General features: G+C 58.9%; 1 protein-coding gene across 1 annotated transcript in view; it reads right to left on the bottom strand.

Moving 5' to 3' along the window:
- Positions 1–1,410: 1,410 nt before the first annotated feature.
- The window catches only part of LOC121151847 (mucin-12-like), a 38,697-nt gene continuing 25,220 nt past the window's right edge, over positions 1,411–14,887 (bottom strand). The window contains exons 16-32 of the mRNA XM_040973700.1: positions 14,321–14,374; positions 12,409–12,783; positions 12,073–12,120; positions 11,386–11,700; positions 9,919–9,969; positions 9,358–9,414; positions 7,896–8,142; positions 6,455–6,556; positions 6,084–6,211; positions 5,812–5,867; positions 4,535–4,686; positions 4,112–4,180; positions 3,813–3,975; positions 2,917–3,078; positions 2,338–2,417; positions 1,672–1,760; positions 1,411–1,452 (exon numbers count right to left, since the gene is read on the bottom strand). Of these exons, the coding sequence (XP_040829634.1) occupies positions 1,411–1,452; positions 1,672–1,760; positions 2,338–2,417; positions 2,917–3,078; positions 3,813–3,975; positions 4,112–4,180; positions 4,535–4,686; positions 5,812–5,867; positions 6,084–6,211; positions 6,455–6,556; positions 7,896–8,142; positions 9,358–9,414; positions 9,919–9,969; positions 11,386–11,700; positions 12,073–12,120; positions 12,409–12,783; positions 14,321–14,374 (2,190 nt within the window). The remainder of the gene's footprint in view (positions 1,453–1,671; positions 1,761–2,337; positions 2,418–2,916; positions 3,079–3,812; positions 3,976–4,111; positions 4,181–4,534; positions 4,687–5,811; positions 5,868–6,083; positions 6,212–6,454; positions 6,557–7,895; positions 8,143–9,357; positions 9,415–9,918; positions 9,970–11,385; positions 11,701–12,072; positions 12,121–12,408; positions 12,784–14,320; positions 14,375–14,887) is intronic.

A 14,887-nucleotide genomic window follows, 5' to 3' on the forward strand; every position in this document is an offset into this window, starting at 1 on the left:
CAACCCCAGTGTTGGTAGGCATCTGTCTACACCAGGTCCAGCAGCCTGGCCCTCTCTGCCCAGTCAGCCCGACCTAGTGGAAGAGACTCCACAGCCCTGACTTCTCCAGCACAGACCACCCAGGAGAAGTTAGAGTTCAAGGAGTTAAGCTGCAGGTGGGAGTACCCCAGACCTGGGCCTCACACATCCCCAACAGGTGCTGCAAAGAGGCCCAAAGAGAAGGGAGCGGAGTGTGGGGCTCACTCACCCTGCTCAGCAGTAGCACAGGGGACCAGGAGCTGCAGGATGAGGGCCAGCAGGCAGAGCGCCGTGGCCATGATCATGGGCTTGGATCCTGCCATTGGAGTGCGGAGGCCGGCGCGTCTGCCTGTCAGCTTTGAATGAAGCCCAGCCCCGGAGCCCCAGGAATATATGAGCTCCAGAGACCTTTGCCCGCCCAAGACACTGAGAGTCTGGGGGCCCGTTGCAACCTGAGTCAGTGTGGACTCCTCTCTGTGCCTGGGGTGCGGGCCAAAGGGCAGAGGGAGGGGTTCCCTTCTCTGGCCAGGCTGCACCCCAGACTTGTCACACAAACAGAGGGACAGCACAGAGGCCCAAGAAGCCAGGGAGTTGTGAGGTAAAATCCTTGGGGAACAGGGGGCAGAGTTGGGAGTGGGGTGGCAGGCTGAACAGGGGGAAAGAGCTCCCTGTGTCAGATCCCAACTTCTGTCAAGGCCAACCCTTCCTCCAAGACCCCTCTTAAAGCTGCCTTTTGAGGAGCCCTGGCAGGAGACAGGGTGCAGCAGGTTGCAGCCAAACATGGCTCAGTGCTCAGGCAGTCCTGGGCTGTGTGGGTTCAGAAGTGAGCAAGGGCCTCTCCCCAGCCCCCCATGGCATCTGAAGTGACCTTAGCCCCCACCCCATCCCCACACCTGCAAAGGTCAGAGGGAACAGCTTGCCCCTCCCACCCTTCTGCTTGAAGGCCAGACCCTTCAAGCAGAGCGGTAGATGGCGGGAGGGCTGGCACTGCCTCAGCTGGAGCAGGCAGGGGACTCCTTTCTGGGCCCAGAAAGACAAGACTCACAGTGTGGGAAGGCCCTCTGCAGCCTTCCACCCCTGCCGGCTTTGGCCCTGCCCCTTGCCCAAAAATGGAAAACGCTTGCATCACACTCTGCACTTGAAAAATTGCTTTTATTGATGGGGAAATTCCAGGGTGGGGAGTCACCCTGCATGGACAGGGCTGCCGAGCTGTCTACAGGCCCAGAGGCTCCCAACAGGGGCGGTGGGGGTGCTGAGGGCTTGGGACTCACAGCTCCCAGCAGCTCCCAGCAGCTCCCACAGGATCCTGACTGGCCTCGTGCCGCCCTTGGCCACTTCTGTCTGTGATAGTCTAATCCAGAGTCCTGTGAAGGGTGGGAACCCTTGTCCCTCTCAGGGCACCGTTTTCACCACCTCTGGTCGCTGGATGTGGAACTGTAGGGGGGGAGAAGGGAGAGGTGAGGATGAGGGTAGCCTGTGGCACCCCCCCCCCAGCAGTGGGCTGGGGATCCAGGGATAGGGAGAATCCACCAGAGTGAGCTGGGGGCCCAGAGGTAGGGACCCAGGGGGTGCAATGTGGTCCTAGGGGTGAGGTCCCAGGGATGGGGTAAAGTGTAGGTGGGGTTTCAAGGCTGGGGTGCTCCTGGTTGTCACCTGTGTGTTGGGGCTCACGTTGTCCAGGGAGGGCCGGAAGTTACTGTAGACATTCTCACGTCCGTATCTGTCCCCCTGCAGATTCTTGCCTGTTGGGGGAGGGGGTCTGAGCGTGGGCACGGAGGCAGGGGTAGCACGGAGATCCCAGGAAGAGAGTTGGTCTGAAGACCCAGTCCAGTCTCCACCCTGAGCAGCCCGCCCAGCTCATGGCTCATCCTTGGAATCTGGGCAGGTGCAGTGTGACCCAGGGTCGAGGCCCTCACAACAAGCTGTAGGTTAAACGTCACAGCCACGGGCACTGGCAGGCCCTGGCCAGGAGTGACGAGGCCGGGTGAGGCCAACGGCAGGATACAGCCACCTCATAGCAACGGTAACCACAGCAGGCAAAGCAGCCTTCCTTCTGCCCCCTCTCATCTGGTCGGCACTGCCACCCCTGTCTAGGGAGCCACCCTCGCTGTCACCTTCCAGACCCCAGTTCAACTTCACCACCTCATCACCCACTACCCATACCCTCCCTGGACTTGAGGCTGAGGGCACACAGAGCAAGTGCAGGGACTTCCAGGCAGCAGCAGCAGTAGCAGTGAGCAGACCAGGCTGTCGCAACTGCAGGACTGGCCTGCAGTTCCCCACCTCTTCCCACTGCCACCCTGAACCTGCCCCTGGTACCTTCCCAGACGCCTGTGTTCTGGAAACTGCCAGGGATGCTCTCTTTCTGCCACTCTTGCGACACGTCATACTTATTTTGCCTGGCAACAGAAATGCCATGAGCAGCCCGAGGCACAGGAGGGAGTTCAGCATATCCTGGCCTCCAGCTTCCCCCCACTGGGGACAGGGGCAAGGGGACTGTCCCAGCCACAGTTCCAAGTTGGTGACAAAGATGGAAGAGCAAGGTCACCAGGGCCTCCTTGCCTTCCTTGGGCATGGGGCATTGCACCTGACTCAGGGTAACTCCCTCCCAAGGCCAGCCCAGGGGCAGGTATATTTTGTGAGACTCTATGGTCCAACCAGGCTCATTAGGATCACCCAGGAACAGGTGACTTCTGTACTTAGTTCCATTTCAATTGATAAGTTTCCTCTCCTTATCGACTTCCCTAACAGGTGGACCCAGTCCCATCAGATGGCTATGCCTGGGGCCAGGAGGGGCTGGGCACCCTCTGTGGCCTCAGGTGACAGGTACCTGCCCAGCTGACAGAAGCTGTGCCTTGGGGACAACCAGACAGCGGCCACCTGACCCCACCGGCTCACCTATGCAACTTCCTCTGCGATCGGCCGAGGAGGAACACGAGGACGACCACGAGGACTGCCAGCACGGCCAGCACAGCCCCCACTATCCCGTACACGAGCGTCTTGTTGGTGCTGTGTTCGCAGGTGTCCCCCCAGTACCAGTGAGTGTCTGTGTTGGAGCACCTGGGGGCACACACACAGGTTCTGGCTCCAGCCCACAGGCAAGTACATCGTCTCCCCAAAGCCAAGGCCAACACGCAAAGCAGGGCACTCTCACAGCCAGCTAGACAGCTGGGAGCCTGTGGAGCAGGCAGAGGATAGGGGAGTCCAGGACTGGGCAGGGGGTGGGGAGCAGAGGGAGGGGATAGCCTCTCCCTACCCCCGCCCCGGGGGCTCACAGGGACAGGAGGAACACTGATGCCTCATCCCAGCTTCGTGATGTCATTTTGCCACCCCCTGGGACTGTGGTGGACTTGTTATCACCTATTACAGGTCACACCTTAATTTATGGCCTCATGAACTTGGTGTCCAGGTTATGGTTAGAAGTGACAGCAACTCAGTAGCTGAGATGGCATAAGGGACTCTAGGAGAAGCGGAGAGAGCAATAGAGGCAGGGCAGATAGGGACAAGCAGACAGAGAGACGCGCATGCTGTTAACTTGAACTTGCTTAAGAGATAGCTTTTACAGCCCTGGCCCTGGGTGTCCATAGATTATGATCTGTACCTGCCCCCCAACTCCCATGGGAGTGAGGGGTATGGAGGGGGGTAGCGTAGGAACCCCACATACAGAAGAGAGGAGGGAGCAGGCAAACCTCCCTGTTCTGCCCACGCCCACTTTACCCCCCACCCCAGCATGGCCACCGTGGGAGATGGGGAGAGCAGAGGAGGGCCTCCCCCCAGCAGGGCTGGGCACTCACACACAGCGGGGGCCACTGCGCTGCAGCCGGCACTGGCCTTCATTGCAGTTGAGTTGCGACTTGGTGCCTGGAGTGCACCTGGTCACACAGGCCAGCTTCCCATCCACCTTGTCCACGTAGTAGTACTGGGAGAAGTCCTTGGCAGCCTTCTTGGTGCATTGCTCTGCAGGAGGGTCGGGGGCAGCACTGGTCAGCCTCCTAACAGCAAACCCTCTCCTCCCCTGCAACCTCATACATATTTACCAGCACCACCCACCACCGCCTCTTTCCTCCGGGAAGCCCCACACAGCTGCACTCACCCTGGAAGTCAAAGTCCAATGTGACCCCGTTCACTATGGTGGCGTTCTCGTCGTAGCACAGGATAGATTCTGCCCCGGACAGGTGAGAGACAAGAACAAAATAGCAGTGCTTCTCTCTGCTCTCCAGGGTTGGGGGAGGAGGCAGAGGCCAGAAGCTCTCCCCCTACACCCCTCCATGCTGGCCACTCCCCAGCTCTACAAGGGGACATGGCAGGGATGGGGGTGATGAGCTCAGCAAGAGAGAGAGAGAGAGAGAGAGAGAGAGAGAGGTCACAGGGAGTCGCATAGGATTGGGGCCGAGGGAGGGAGGCACCTGGGCCTGGTGTCAGGGTCCAGGACTTGGAAAAAAAGCAACTGGGCACAGGGTTGTCAGGAGACAGTGGGGAGGAAGTGTCCCAAGCACAGCCTTGCAGGAGACCCCACCTTCGCAAGTGGTGTCATTATCGTGGGTAGTACGTGTCTCGTTCATGATCCTGTCCCTCACGATCTTCTCAAGGTTATCAAACTGCTGCTGGTAGTCAGGGGTGTAGTCTATTTCCAAGAGCACATCATGCTGCACCACGATGCTGCCTTTGCTGAAAGAGGGAGTTGATTCCTGGGTTACTCCCCCCACCCTGCCTGCAGTCAGCCGCCTGCCCACCCCGCAGGAGGGGCCCCAGACAAAGCAGCTCACAAGACCCAGAAGTGGGAAAGAAAGGGGGCTCTTCCCAGGAGCCGCTGGCAACCTGGAGAGACGGGGCAAACCACACAAAACCGGTGTGGGGATGAAACTCATCTCTATCAATAGAAGTTCATGCGGCCTGGCAGCGTGGCACAGTGGGATAAGCTGCTACCTGCTATCCGGGCATCCTACATGAGCGCCACTTGGCATCTTGGCTGCTTGGCTTCTGATCCAGCTCCCTGATAATGCTGCTAGGAAAGTAGCAAAGGATGGCCCAGGTACTTGGGCCCCTGCTCCCTCGTGGGAGACCAAGAAGAAGGTCCTGGCTTCTGCATGGCCCAGCCCTGGCATTGTAGCCATGGGGGAAGTGAGCCAATGTATGGAAGATCTCTCTCAACTTTGACTTTCAAATAAACACATGAATTTTTCAGATAGAAATCCATGGCCAAGAATGGGGTGGGGGGGGATATCGGGCCCTTTGTGCCTTGCGGGCGCAAAGGTGAACCGGTGCAGCCATGGAGGGAAACAGCGTGGTGGTTCCATCAGAGCCTAAGCATAAACCCAGCACATGACTGGGGCTGTACTTCAGGCACCTGCTGAGGGTGGGAAAGAGTCATCCGAGTGCAGTCACCCAGGGTTCCTCTTTGCTACTGGCTTCCCTGCCAGGCCTCACATGCTAAGCAGTGCTGTCTAGAGCCTCCAACATCCCAAGCCAGGTGGAAGCGGAAATAGTGGAGGAATGGACAGTAAATAGCACAAGAACGAATGAAGTACCAGTGAATGATTTGATGAACAGGCGAGGAAGGAAGAAAGGAGCAAATGAGGTAGTAATGGAAGAACCATGACAATGAAGAAAAATGTGACTAAGCAATGGAGAATAAAAAGGTGATGACGGATAAAGGAGCACATGGTGAAGGAATGAATAAACAATCGACAAGAAGGGCGGGTGTCAGGGCTGCCCCAGCTTAGCCAGTGCCAACACCCTCCCGGTCCACAACAGGAGGCGGTGTGGTCGGTTCACCCGCCCCCTGGTACTCACGAGAGGCTGCGCACGATCACTCCATTGTAGCCAGTGAAGTTGTACACTTTGTTCATCTGCAAGGAGGGAGGCAGGGGTGAGCTTGCACAGGGCTGGGAGTACAGAGGCAGCCAGCCCCTGCAGGCCAGTGCCAGGTTCCAGGAGTCCCTGGTGGAATCCAGAGGGAACAAGGGAAGGCCCGGGAACTCCCCTCTGCCAGGGCACAGCAGGCATTGGGGTGAACAGCCCTTCTCGGGACTCGGGGAGCCACAACTGGGCATTCCTAGCCTTACCTCTTCTTCAAAGAGTTTGGTGAAATCTTTGTACGCCTGGGAGGAGGTGTTACTCAAGTCTGTGGTGAAGGTCCTGTGAGTCACTTTCACGATCACGGTCACAGTGGCATTGAGGACATCGGGGACCTCTGTGAGAAGGGGGCCGCACAAGGCATGAGACACCCACCTCCCAGCAAGGTCCCCGGGAGGGCAGAGCTCTCCTTCTGTGAGTCACGTGGGTTGGAAGGCCTCGGGCACCCTCAATGTGACCAGGGCTGAGAACGAAAAGGAGGGCTCCCCAAAGGCTTAGGATAGAGATGGGGGCAGGCGGGCAGGGGGAAGGCCCTGCAGGTGGCAGAAGGGTGGGGTAGGGACTCTGAGGAGGTGGTTACCCAAGGGGAAGGAGTAGCTGAAGGACTGGCACTCCTCCCCGAAGAAGCCCGGGGCGCAAACACATTCGTGGCCGTCCCACATCTCCCAGCTCTGGCATTGGCCTGCAGGGCGACAGAAGTCACACAGGTTAACACAGAAAGCCCAAGGGATGAAACTGATACTAGCTCCTGGACCACACACTGTATCCAAAGGGGTTGGGTGGACATTCAGCCTAGTTATTAAGAAGCCAGTGGGGGACCTGGCGCAGTAGCCTATTGGCTAAAGTCCTAGCCTTGCACATGCTGGGGATCTCATATGGGCACCTGTTCATATCCTGGCTGCTCCACTTCCCATCCAGCTTCCTGCTTGTGGCCTGAGAAAGCAGTAGAAGATGGCCTGAAGCCTTGGTACCCTGCACCTTTATGGGAGATCAGGAGGAAGCTCCTGGCTCCTGGCTTTGGATCAACTCAGCTCCAGTTGTTGTGGCCACTTGGAGAATGAACCAACAGATGAAAGATCTTTCTGTCTCTGCTTCTCTCTGTAAATCTTTCCAATAAAAAAATTTAAAATCTTAAAAAGAGAGAGAGAAAGAAAGAAGCCAGTGGGGAGGGTATGTCCCCCACGGGAGTGCCTCATCAAGCTCCTGCTCTCATCCGTCTGCCAGCTTCCTGCTGAACGCAGGCCCCAGGAGCAGGCAGCTGACAGCTCAGGTTCATGAGTTTCTGCCACACACCAGAGACACCTGGACGGATCCCAGCTCCCCAGCTTCAGCCTGTTTCTGCAGGCTGCTGAGCAGTGAGACAGCAGATGGGGGTTCTTTCTCTCTCTTGCCCTTTCACTCTCTTTAAAAATCAACTTTTGGGGTAGCTGCATGGTGACATAGTAGTCAAAGATTTCACCTGCAGAGTCAGCATCCCGTATGGGTGCCAGTTCTAGTTCCAACTGCTCCACTTCCTATCCAGCTCCCTATTTATGACCTAGAAAATCAGTGGAAGATGGCCCAAGTCCTCGGGACCCTGTACCCACGTGGGAGACCTAGAGGAAGCTCTTGGCTTTGGATTGGCCACTGTGGCCACTTGGGGAATGAACCAATACATGATTCTCTCTCTCTCTCTCCCTGCCCTCTTTCTCTAGCTCTGCCTTTCAAATAAAAGCAAATTTTTTAAAAATGAGATTTTTGAAGTATAGGACCCTCCACCTACCACTCCCTCACACCCAAGAACTGGTGGGAAAAGGAGGAGGAGAAAACAGAGAGGAAGAAAAGAACAAAACAGGAGGAAGGGCAGAGAACCCCCGGGTCCTACACATCACCAGAAGGCATGAGCCCTCGTGGGCGGCAGGCGGCAGGGCAGGCACAAGTAGGAGTGGAGATGTGGTGACAAGGGACTCAGCAATGAAGAGGATAAGCAGGAGCAAGGCTGGGACAGGGGCACCAAGAAACCAACGAGGGGCAGAGCATACCTGGGGTGCTCGACGTGGACAGCGTGGTTGTCACTGTGGAGTAGCTGCTGGAGAACGAGGGACTGAGGGAGGAGGCATTGGACAAAGGGGGTGAGGAAGGGGTGGAGCTGGGGGAGGAGGACAAAGCAGGAGGGAAGCTGGCTGAGGTTTTCGTGGATGAGGGAGCAAGGGAGGAAGCTGCTGAGGTGGGGCTGCTGGAGATCATGGTGCTGAGGGCAGCCCCAGGCGTGGAGGAGAAGATGGAGGTCTGCACAGTGACCGTGGGGAAGGACGGAGTTGAGCTGCTGGAGAACATGGTAGACTCTGCTCCGAGGGCAGTGGTTTGGGAGCTGCTATCAGGCAAGGTTGTGTGTGCCGATCCAGAGGTCCTCGGGACAGTTGTGGATGATTCAGAAAGCACCGTGGTGTGGGAGGTGACAGTGTAGCCTGGGACGTGTGAAGTTGTGCTACCTGGGAGGGATGAAGAAGCCTCACTGAGGACTGTGGTGTGAGTGGTGTCAGGTGCCAGTGTGGACTGGGATGACACTGGACCACTGGAAATGACCGTGGATGCCTCAGTGGATGAAGTGGTCAGGGAGGTTTCTGTCGGCTCCATGCTGGGCACAGAGCTGCTGGACGAGGTGGGCGATGTCACAGTGAGGGCTGTGTCCTCAGGGTTGACTGGTGTCACAGTTGACATGGCTGAGCCTGTGCTGCTACTGACAGAGACTGTAGAACCTTCTGTGGGCATTGTGCTTGGGGAGCCCATGGATGTCACTGTCGGGAAGAGGCAAGTGGAAGTGCTCTGGAAGGTGGTAGACTGTCCGTTGTTCTCTGTGGTCAGGGTGCTGTCCCAGGGCAGGGTCGTGGTTCTGAATCCTGGACTACTGGGGAAGCTTGAAGACCCTCCTAGAACTGTGGTTTGGGAGGTGCCAGTGGGCAATGTCCCCATGCTGCTTTGGAAAGTGGTGGAATCTGTGGAGACAACTATGGTTGGAGAACTGTGACCAGGCCATCGCGTGGATATTGATCCAGAGCTACTTGGAAAGGTAGTGGACTCAGTCACAACTGTGGTTGGGAAGCTGGAACTGGGCAGTATGGTAGGTGCTGAGCCTGGGCTGCCTGGGAAGCTGCTGCTGGATCCTTCTGTGATCGCTGAGCTTGGGGAGCTGGTGGACGTCACTGTTGGGAGGGCAGAAGCTGAAGTACTCTGGAACGTTGTAGTCTCTGTTGGGACCACAGTGGTCAGGGAACTGAAACTGGACTGCGCTGCAGTTGTGGATTCTGGGCTATTCTGGAAGGTTGTCAAATCTGACAAAAGTGTGGTTTGAGAGTTGTCACTAGGTGATGAGGTAATAACAGAACCAGCACTACTGGGGAAGGTACTAGAACCTTCCAGGGCAGTAGTGTGAGAGGTGTGTGAGAACTTTGTCTCACTAGACGCAGTCGTCGCTGTAGAGCTTGGGCTGCTGGGCACAGGGGTCGACTCAGATGTGATGGCTGTGGTCTGGGAGCTCTCCGTAGTCTCAGTCGTGGCTGTGGAGCTTGGGCTGCTGGGCACAGGGGTCGACTCAGATGTGATGGCTGTGGTCTGGGAGCTCTCCGTAGTCTCAGTCGTGGCTGTGGAGCTTGGGCTGCTGGCACAGGGGTCGACTCAGATGTGATGGCTGTGGTCTGGGTGCTCTCCGTAGTCTCAGTCGTGGCTGTGGAGCTTGGGCTGCTGGGCACAGGGGTCGACTCAGATGTGATGGCTGTGGTCTGGGAGCTCTCCGTAGTCTCAGTCGTGGCTGTGGAGCTTGGGCTGCTGGGCACAGGGGTCGACTCAGATGTGATGGCTGTGGTCTGGGAGCTCTCCGTAGTCTCAGTCGTGGCTGTGGAGCTTGGGCTGCTGGGCACAGGGGCGACTCTGATGTGATGGCTGTGGTCAGGAGCTCTCCGTAGTCTCAGTCGTGGCTGTGGAGCTTGGGCTGCTGGGCACAGGGGTCGACTCAGATGTGATGGCTGTGGTCTGGGAGCTCTCCGTAGTCTCAGTCGTGGCTGTGGAGCTTGGGCTGCTGGGCACAGGGGTCGACTCAGATGTGATGGCTGTGGTCTGGGAGCTCTCCGTAGTCTCAGTCGTGGCTGTGGAGCTTGGGCTGCTGGGCACAGGGGTCGACTCAGATGTGATGGCTGTGGTCTGGGAGCTCTCCGTAGTCTCAGTCGTGGCTGTGGAGCTTGGGCTGCTGGGCACAGGGGTCGACTCAGATGTGATGGCTGTGGTCTGGGAGCTCTCCGTAGTCTCAGTCGTGGCTGTGGAGCTTGGGCTGCTGGGCACAGGGGTCGACTCAGATGTGATGGCTGTGGTCTGGGAGCTCTCCGTAGTCTCAGTCGTGGCTGTGGAGCTTGGGCTGCTGGGCACAGGGGTCGACTCAGATGTGATGGCTGTGGTCTGGGAGCTCTCCGTAGTCTCAGTCGTGGCTGTGGAGCTTGGGCTGCTGGGCACAGGGGTCGACTCAGATGTGATGGCTGTGGTCTGGGAGCTCTCCGTAGTCTCAGTCGTGGCTGTGGAGCTTGGGCTGCTGGGCACAGGGGTCGACTCAGATGTGATGGCTGTGGTCTCAGGAGCTCTCCGTAGTCTCAGTCGTGGCTGTGGAGCTTGGGCTGCTGGGCACAGGGGTCGACTCAGATGTGATGGCTGTGGTCTGGGAGCTCTCCGTAGTCTCAGTCGTGGCTGTGGAGCTTGGGCTGCTGGGCACAGGGGTCGACTCAGATGTGATGGCTGTGGTCAGGGAGCTCTCCGTAGTCTCAGTCGTGGCTGTGGAGCTTGGGCTGCTGGGCACAGGGGTCGACTCAGATGTGATGGCTGTGGTCTGGGAGCTCTCCGTAGTCTCAGTCGTGGCTGTGGAGCTTGGGCTGCTGGGCACAGGGGTCGACTCAGATGTGATGGCTGTGGTCTAGGAGCTCTCCGTAGTCTCAGTCGTGGCTGTGGAGCTTGGGCTGCTGGGCACAGGGGTCGACTCAGATGTGATGGCTGTGGTCTAGGAGCTCTCCGTAGTCTCAGTCGTGGCTGTGGAGCTTGGGCTGCTGGGCACAGGGGTCGACTCAGATGTGTGCTGTGGTCTGGAGTCTCGTGACTCGCGTGGCGTGGAGCTGGCTGCTGGCACAGGGGCGACTCGATGTGATGCTGTGGTCTGAGTCTCAGTCTCAGCGTGGCTGTGGAGCTTGGGCTGCTGGCACAGGGGTCGACTCAGATGTGATGGCTGTGGTCTGGGAGCTCTCCGTAGTCTCAGTCGTGGCTGTGGAGCTTGGGCTGCTGGGCACAGTGGGTCGACTCAGATGTGATGGCTGTGGTCTGGGAGCTCTCCGTAGTCTCAGTCGTGGCTGTGGAGCTTGGGCTGCTGGGCACAGGGGTCGACTCAGATGTGATGGCTGTGGTCTGGGAGCTCTCCGTAGTCTCAGTCGTGGCTGTGGAGCTTGGGCTGCTGGGCACAGGGGTCGACTCAGATGTGATGGCTGTGGTCTGGGAGCTCTCCGTAGTCTCAGTCGTGGCTGTGGAGCTTGGGCTGCTGGGCACAGGGGTCGACTCAGATGTGATGGCTGTGGTCTGGGAGCTCTCCGTAGTCTCAGTCGTGGCTGTGGAGCTTGGGCTGCTGGGCACAGGGGTCGACTCAGATGTGATGGCTGTGGTCTGGGAGCTCTCCGTAGTCTCAGTCGTGGCTGTGGAGCTTGGGCTGCTGGGCACAGGGGTCGACTCAGATGTGATGGCTGTGGTCTGGGAGCTCTCCGTAGTCTCAGTCGTGGCTGTGGAGCTTGGGCTGCTGGGCACAGGGGTCGACTCAGATGTGATGGCTGTGGTCTGGGAGCTCTCCGTAGTCTCAGTCGTGGCTGTGGAGCTTGGGCTGCTGGGCACAGGGGTCGACTCAGATGTGATGGCTGTGGTCTGGGAGCTCTCCGTAGTCTCAGTCGTGGCTGTGGAGCTTGGGCTGCTGGGCACAGGGGTCGACTCAGATGTGATGGCTGTGGTCTGGGAGCTCTCCGTAGTCTCAGTCGTGGCTGTGGAGCTTGGGCTGCTGGCACAGGGGTCGACTCAGATGTGATGGCTGTGGTCTGGGAGCTCTCCGTAGTCTCAGTCGTGGCTGTGGAGCTTGGGCTGCTGGCACAGGGGTCGACTCAGATGTGATGGCTGTGGTCTGGAGCTCTCCGTAGTCTCAGTCGTGGCTGTGGAGCTTGGGCTGCTGGGCACAGGGGTCGACTCAGATGTGATGGCTGTGGTCTGGGAGCTCTCCGTAGTCTCAGTCGTGGCTGTGGAGCTTGGGCTGCTGGGCACAGGGGTCGACTCAGATGTGATGGCTGTGGTCTGGGAGCTCTCCGTAGTCTCAGTCGTGGCTGTGGAGCTTGGGCTGCTGGGCACAGGGGTCGACTCAGATGTGATGGCTGTGGTCTGGGAGCTCTCCGTAGTCTCAGTCGTGGCTGTGGAGCTTGGGCTGCTGGGCACAGGGGTCGACTCAGATGTGATGGCTGTGGTCTGGGAGCTCTCCGTAGTCTCAGTCGTGGCTGTGGAGCTTGGGCTGCTGGGCACAGGGGTCGACTCAGATGTGATGGCTGTGGTCTGGGAGCTCTCCGTAGTCTCAGTCGTGGCTGTGGAGCTTGGGCTGCTGGGCACAGGGGTCGACTCAGATGTGATGGCTGTGGTCTGGGAGCTCTCCGTAGTCTCAGTCGTGGCTGTGGAGCTTGGGCTGCTGGGCACAGGGGTCGACTCAGATGTGATGGCTGTGGTCTGGGAGCTCTCCGTAGTCTCAGTCGTGGCTGTGGAGCTTGGGCTGCTGGGCACAGGGGTCGACTCAGATGTGATGGCTGTGGTCTGGGAGCTCTCCGTAGTCTCAGTCGTGGCTGTGGAGCTTGGGCTGCTGGGCACAGGGGTCGACTCAGATGTGATGGCTGTGGTCTGGGAGCTCTCCGTAGTCTCAGTCGTGGCTGTGGAGCTTGGGCTGCTGGGCACAGGGGTCGACTCAGATGTGATGGCTGTGGTCTGGGAGCTCTCCGTAGTCTCAGTCGTGGCTGTGGAGCTTGGGCTGCTGGGCACAGGGGTCGACTCAGATGTGATGGCTGTGGTCTGGGAGCTCTCCGTAGTCTCAGTCGTGGCTGTGGAGCTTGGGCTGCTGGGCACAGGGGTCGACTCAGATGTGATGGCTGTGGTCTGGGAGCTCTCCGTAGTCTCAGTCGTGGCTGTGGAGCTTGGGCTGCTGGGCACAGGGGTCGACTCAGATGTGATGGCTGTGGTCTGGGAGCTCTCCGTAGTCTCAGTCGTGGCTGTGGAGCTTGGGCTGCTGGGCACAGGGGTCGACTCAGATGTGATGGCTGTGGTCTGGGAGCTCTCCGTAGTCTCAGTCGTGGCTGTGGAGCTTGGGCTGCTGGGCACAGGGGTCGACTCAGATGTGATGGCTGTGGTCTGGGAGCTCTCCGTAGTCTCAGTCGTGGCTGTGGAGCTTGGGCTGCTGGGCACAGGGGTCGACTCAGATGTGATGGCTGTGGTCTGGGAGCTCTCCGTAGTCTCAGTCGTGGCTGTGGAGCTTGGGCTGCTGGGCACAGGGGTCGACTCAGATGTGATGGCTGTGGTCTGGGAGCTCTCCGTAGTCTCAGTCGTGGCTGTGGAGCTTGGCTGCTGGGCACAGGGGTCGACTCAGATGTGATGGCGTGGTCTGGGAGCTCTCCGTAGTCTCAGTGTGGCTGTGGAGCTTGGCTGCTGGCACAGGGGTCGACTCAGATGTGATGGCTGTGGTCTGGGAGCTCTCCGTAGTCTCAGTCGTGGCTGTGGAGCTTGGGCTGCTGGGCACAGGGGTCGACTCAGATGTGATGGCTGTGGTCTGGGAGCTCTCCGTAGTCTCAGTCGTGGCTGTGGAGCTTGGGCTGCTGGGCACAGGGGTCGACTCAGATGTGATGGCTGTGGTCTGGGAGCTCTCCGTAGTCTCAGTCGTGGCTGTGGAGCTTGGGCTGCTGGGCACAGGGGTCGACTCAGATGTGATGGCTGTGGTCTGGGAGCTCTCCGTAGTCTCAGTCGTGGCTGTGGAGCTTGGGCTGCTGGGCACAGGGGTCGACTCAGATGTGATGGCTGTGGTCTGGGAGCTCTCCGTAGTCTCAGTCGTGGCTGTGGAGCTTGGGCTGCTGGGCACAGGGGTCGACTCAGATGTGATGGCTGTGGTCTGGGAGCTCTCCGTAGTCTCAGTCGTGGCTGTGGAGCTTGGGCTGCTGGGCACAGGGGTCGACTCAGATGTGATGGCTGTGGTCTGGGAGCTCTCCGTAGTCTCAGTCGTGGCTGTGGAGCTTGGGCTGCTGGGCACAGGGGTCGACTCAGATGTGATGGCTGTGGTCTGGGAGCTCTCCGTAGTCTCAGTCGTGGCTGTGGAGCTTGGGCTGCTGGGCACAGGGGTCGACTCAGATGTGATGGCTGTGGTCTGGGAGCTCTCCGTAGTCTCAGTCGTGGCTGTGGAGCTTGGGCTGCTGGGCACAGGGGTCGACTCAGATGTGATGGCTGTGGTCTGGGAGCTCTCCGTAGTCTCAGTCGTGGCTGTGGAGCTTGGGCTGCTGGGCACAGGGGTCGACTCAGATGTGATGGCTGTGGTCTGGGAGCTCTCCGTAGTCTCAGTCGTGGCTGTGGAGCTTGGGCTGCTGGGCACAGGGGTCGACTCAGATGTGATGGCTGTGGTCTGGGAGCTCTCCGTAGTCTCAGTCGTGGCTGTGGAGCTTGGGCTGCTGGGCACAGGGGTCGACTCAGATGTGATGGCTGTGGTCTGGGAGCTCTCCGTAGTCTCAGTCGTGGCTGTGGAGCTTGGGCTGCTGGGCACAGGGGTCGACTCAGATGTGATGGCTGTGGTCTGGGAGCTCTCCGTAGTCTCAGTCGTGGCTGTGGAGCTTGGGCTGCTGGGCACAGGGGTCGACTCAGATGTGATGGCTGTGGTCTGGGAGCTCTCCGTAGTCTCAGTCGTGGCTGTGGAGCTTGGGCTGCTGGGCACAGGGGTCGACTCAGATGTGATGGC

This window comes from Ochotona curzoniae, unplaced genomic scaffold (genome assembly GCF_017591425.1).
Source record: "Ochotona curzoniae isolate NIBS_2020 unplaced genomic scaffold, NIBS_Ocur_1.0 contig_2321, whole genome shotgun sequence".
In the NCBI taxonomy this organism is placed as follows: Eukaryota; Metazoa; Chordata; class Mammalia; order Lagomorpha; family Ochotonidae; genus Ochotona; species Ochotona curzoniae.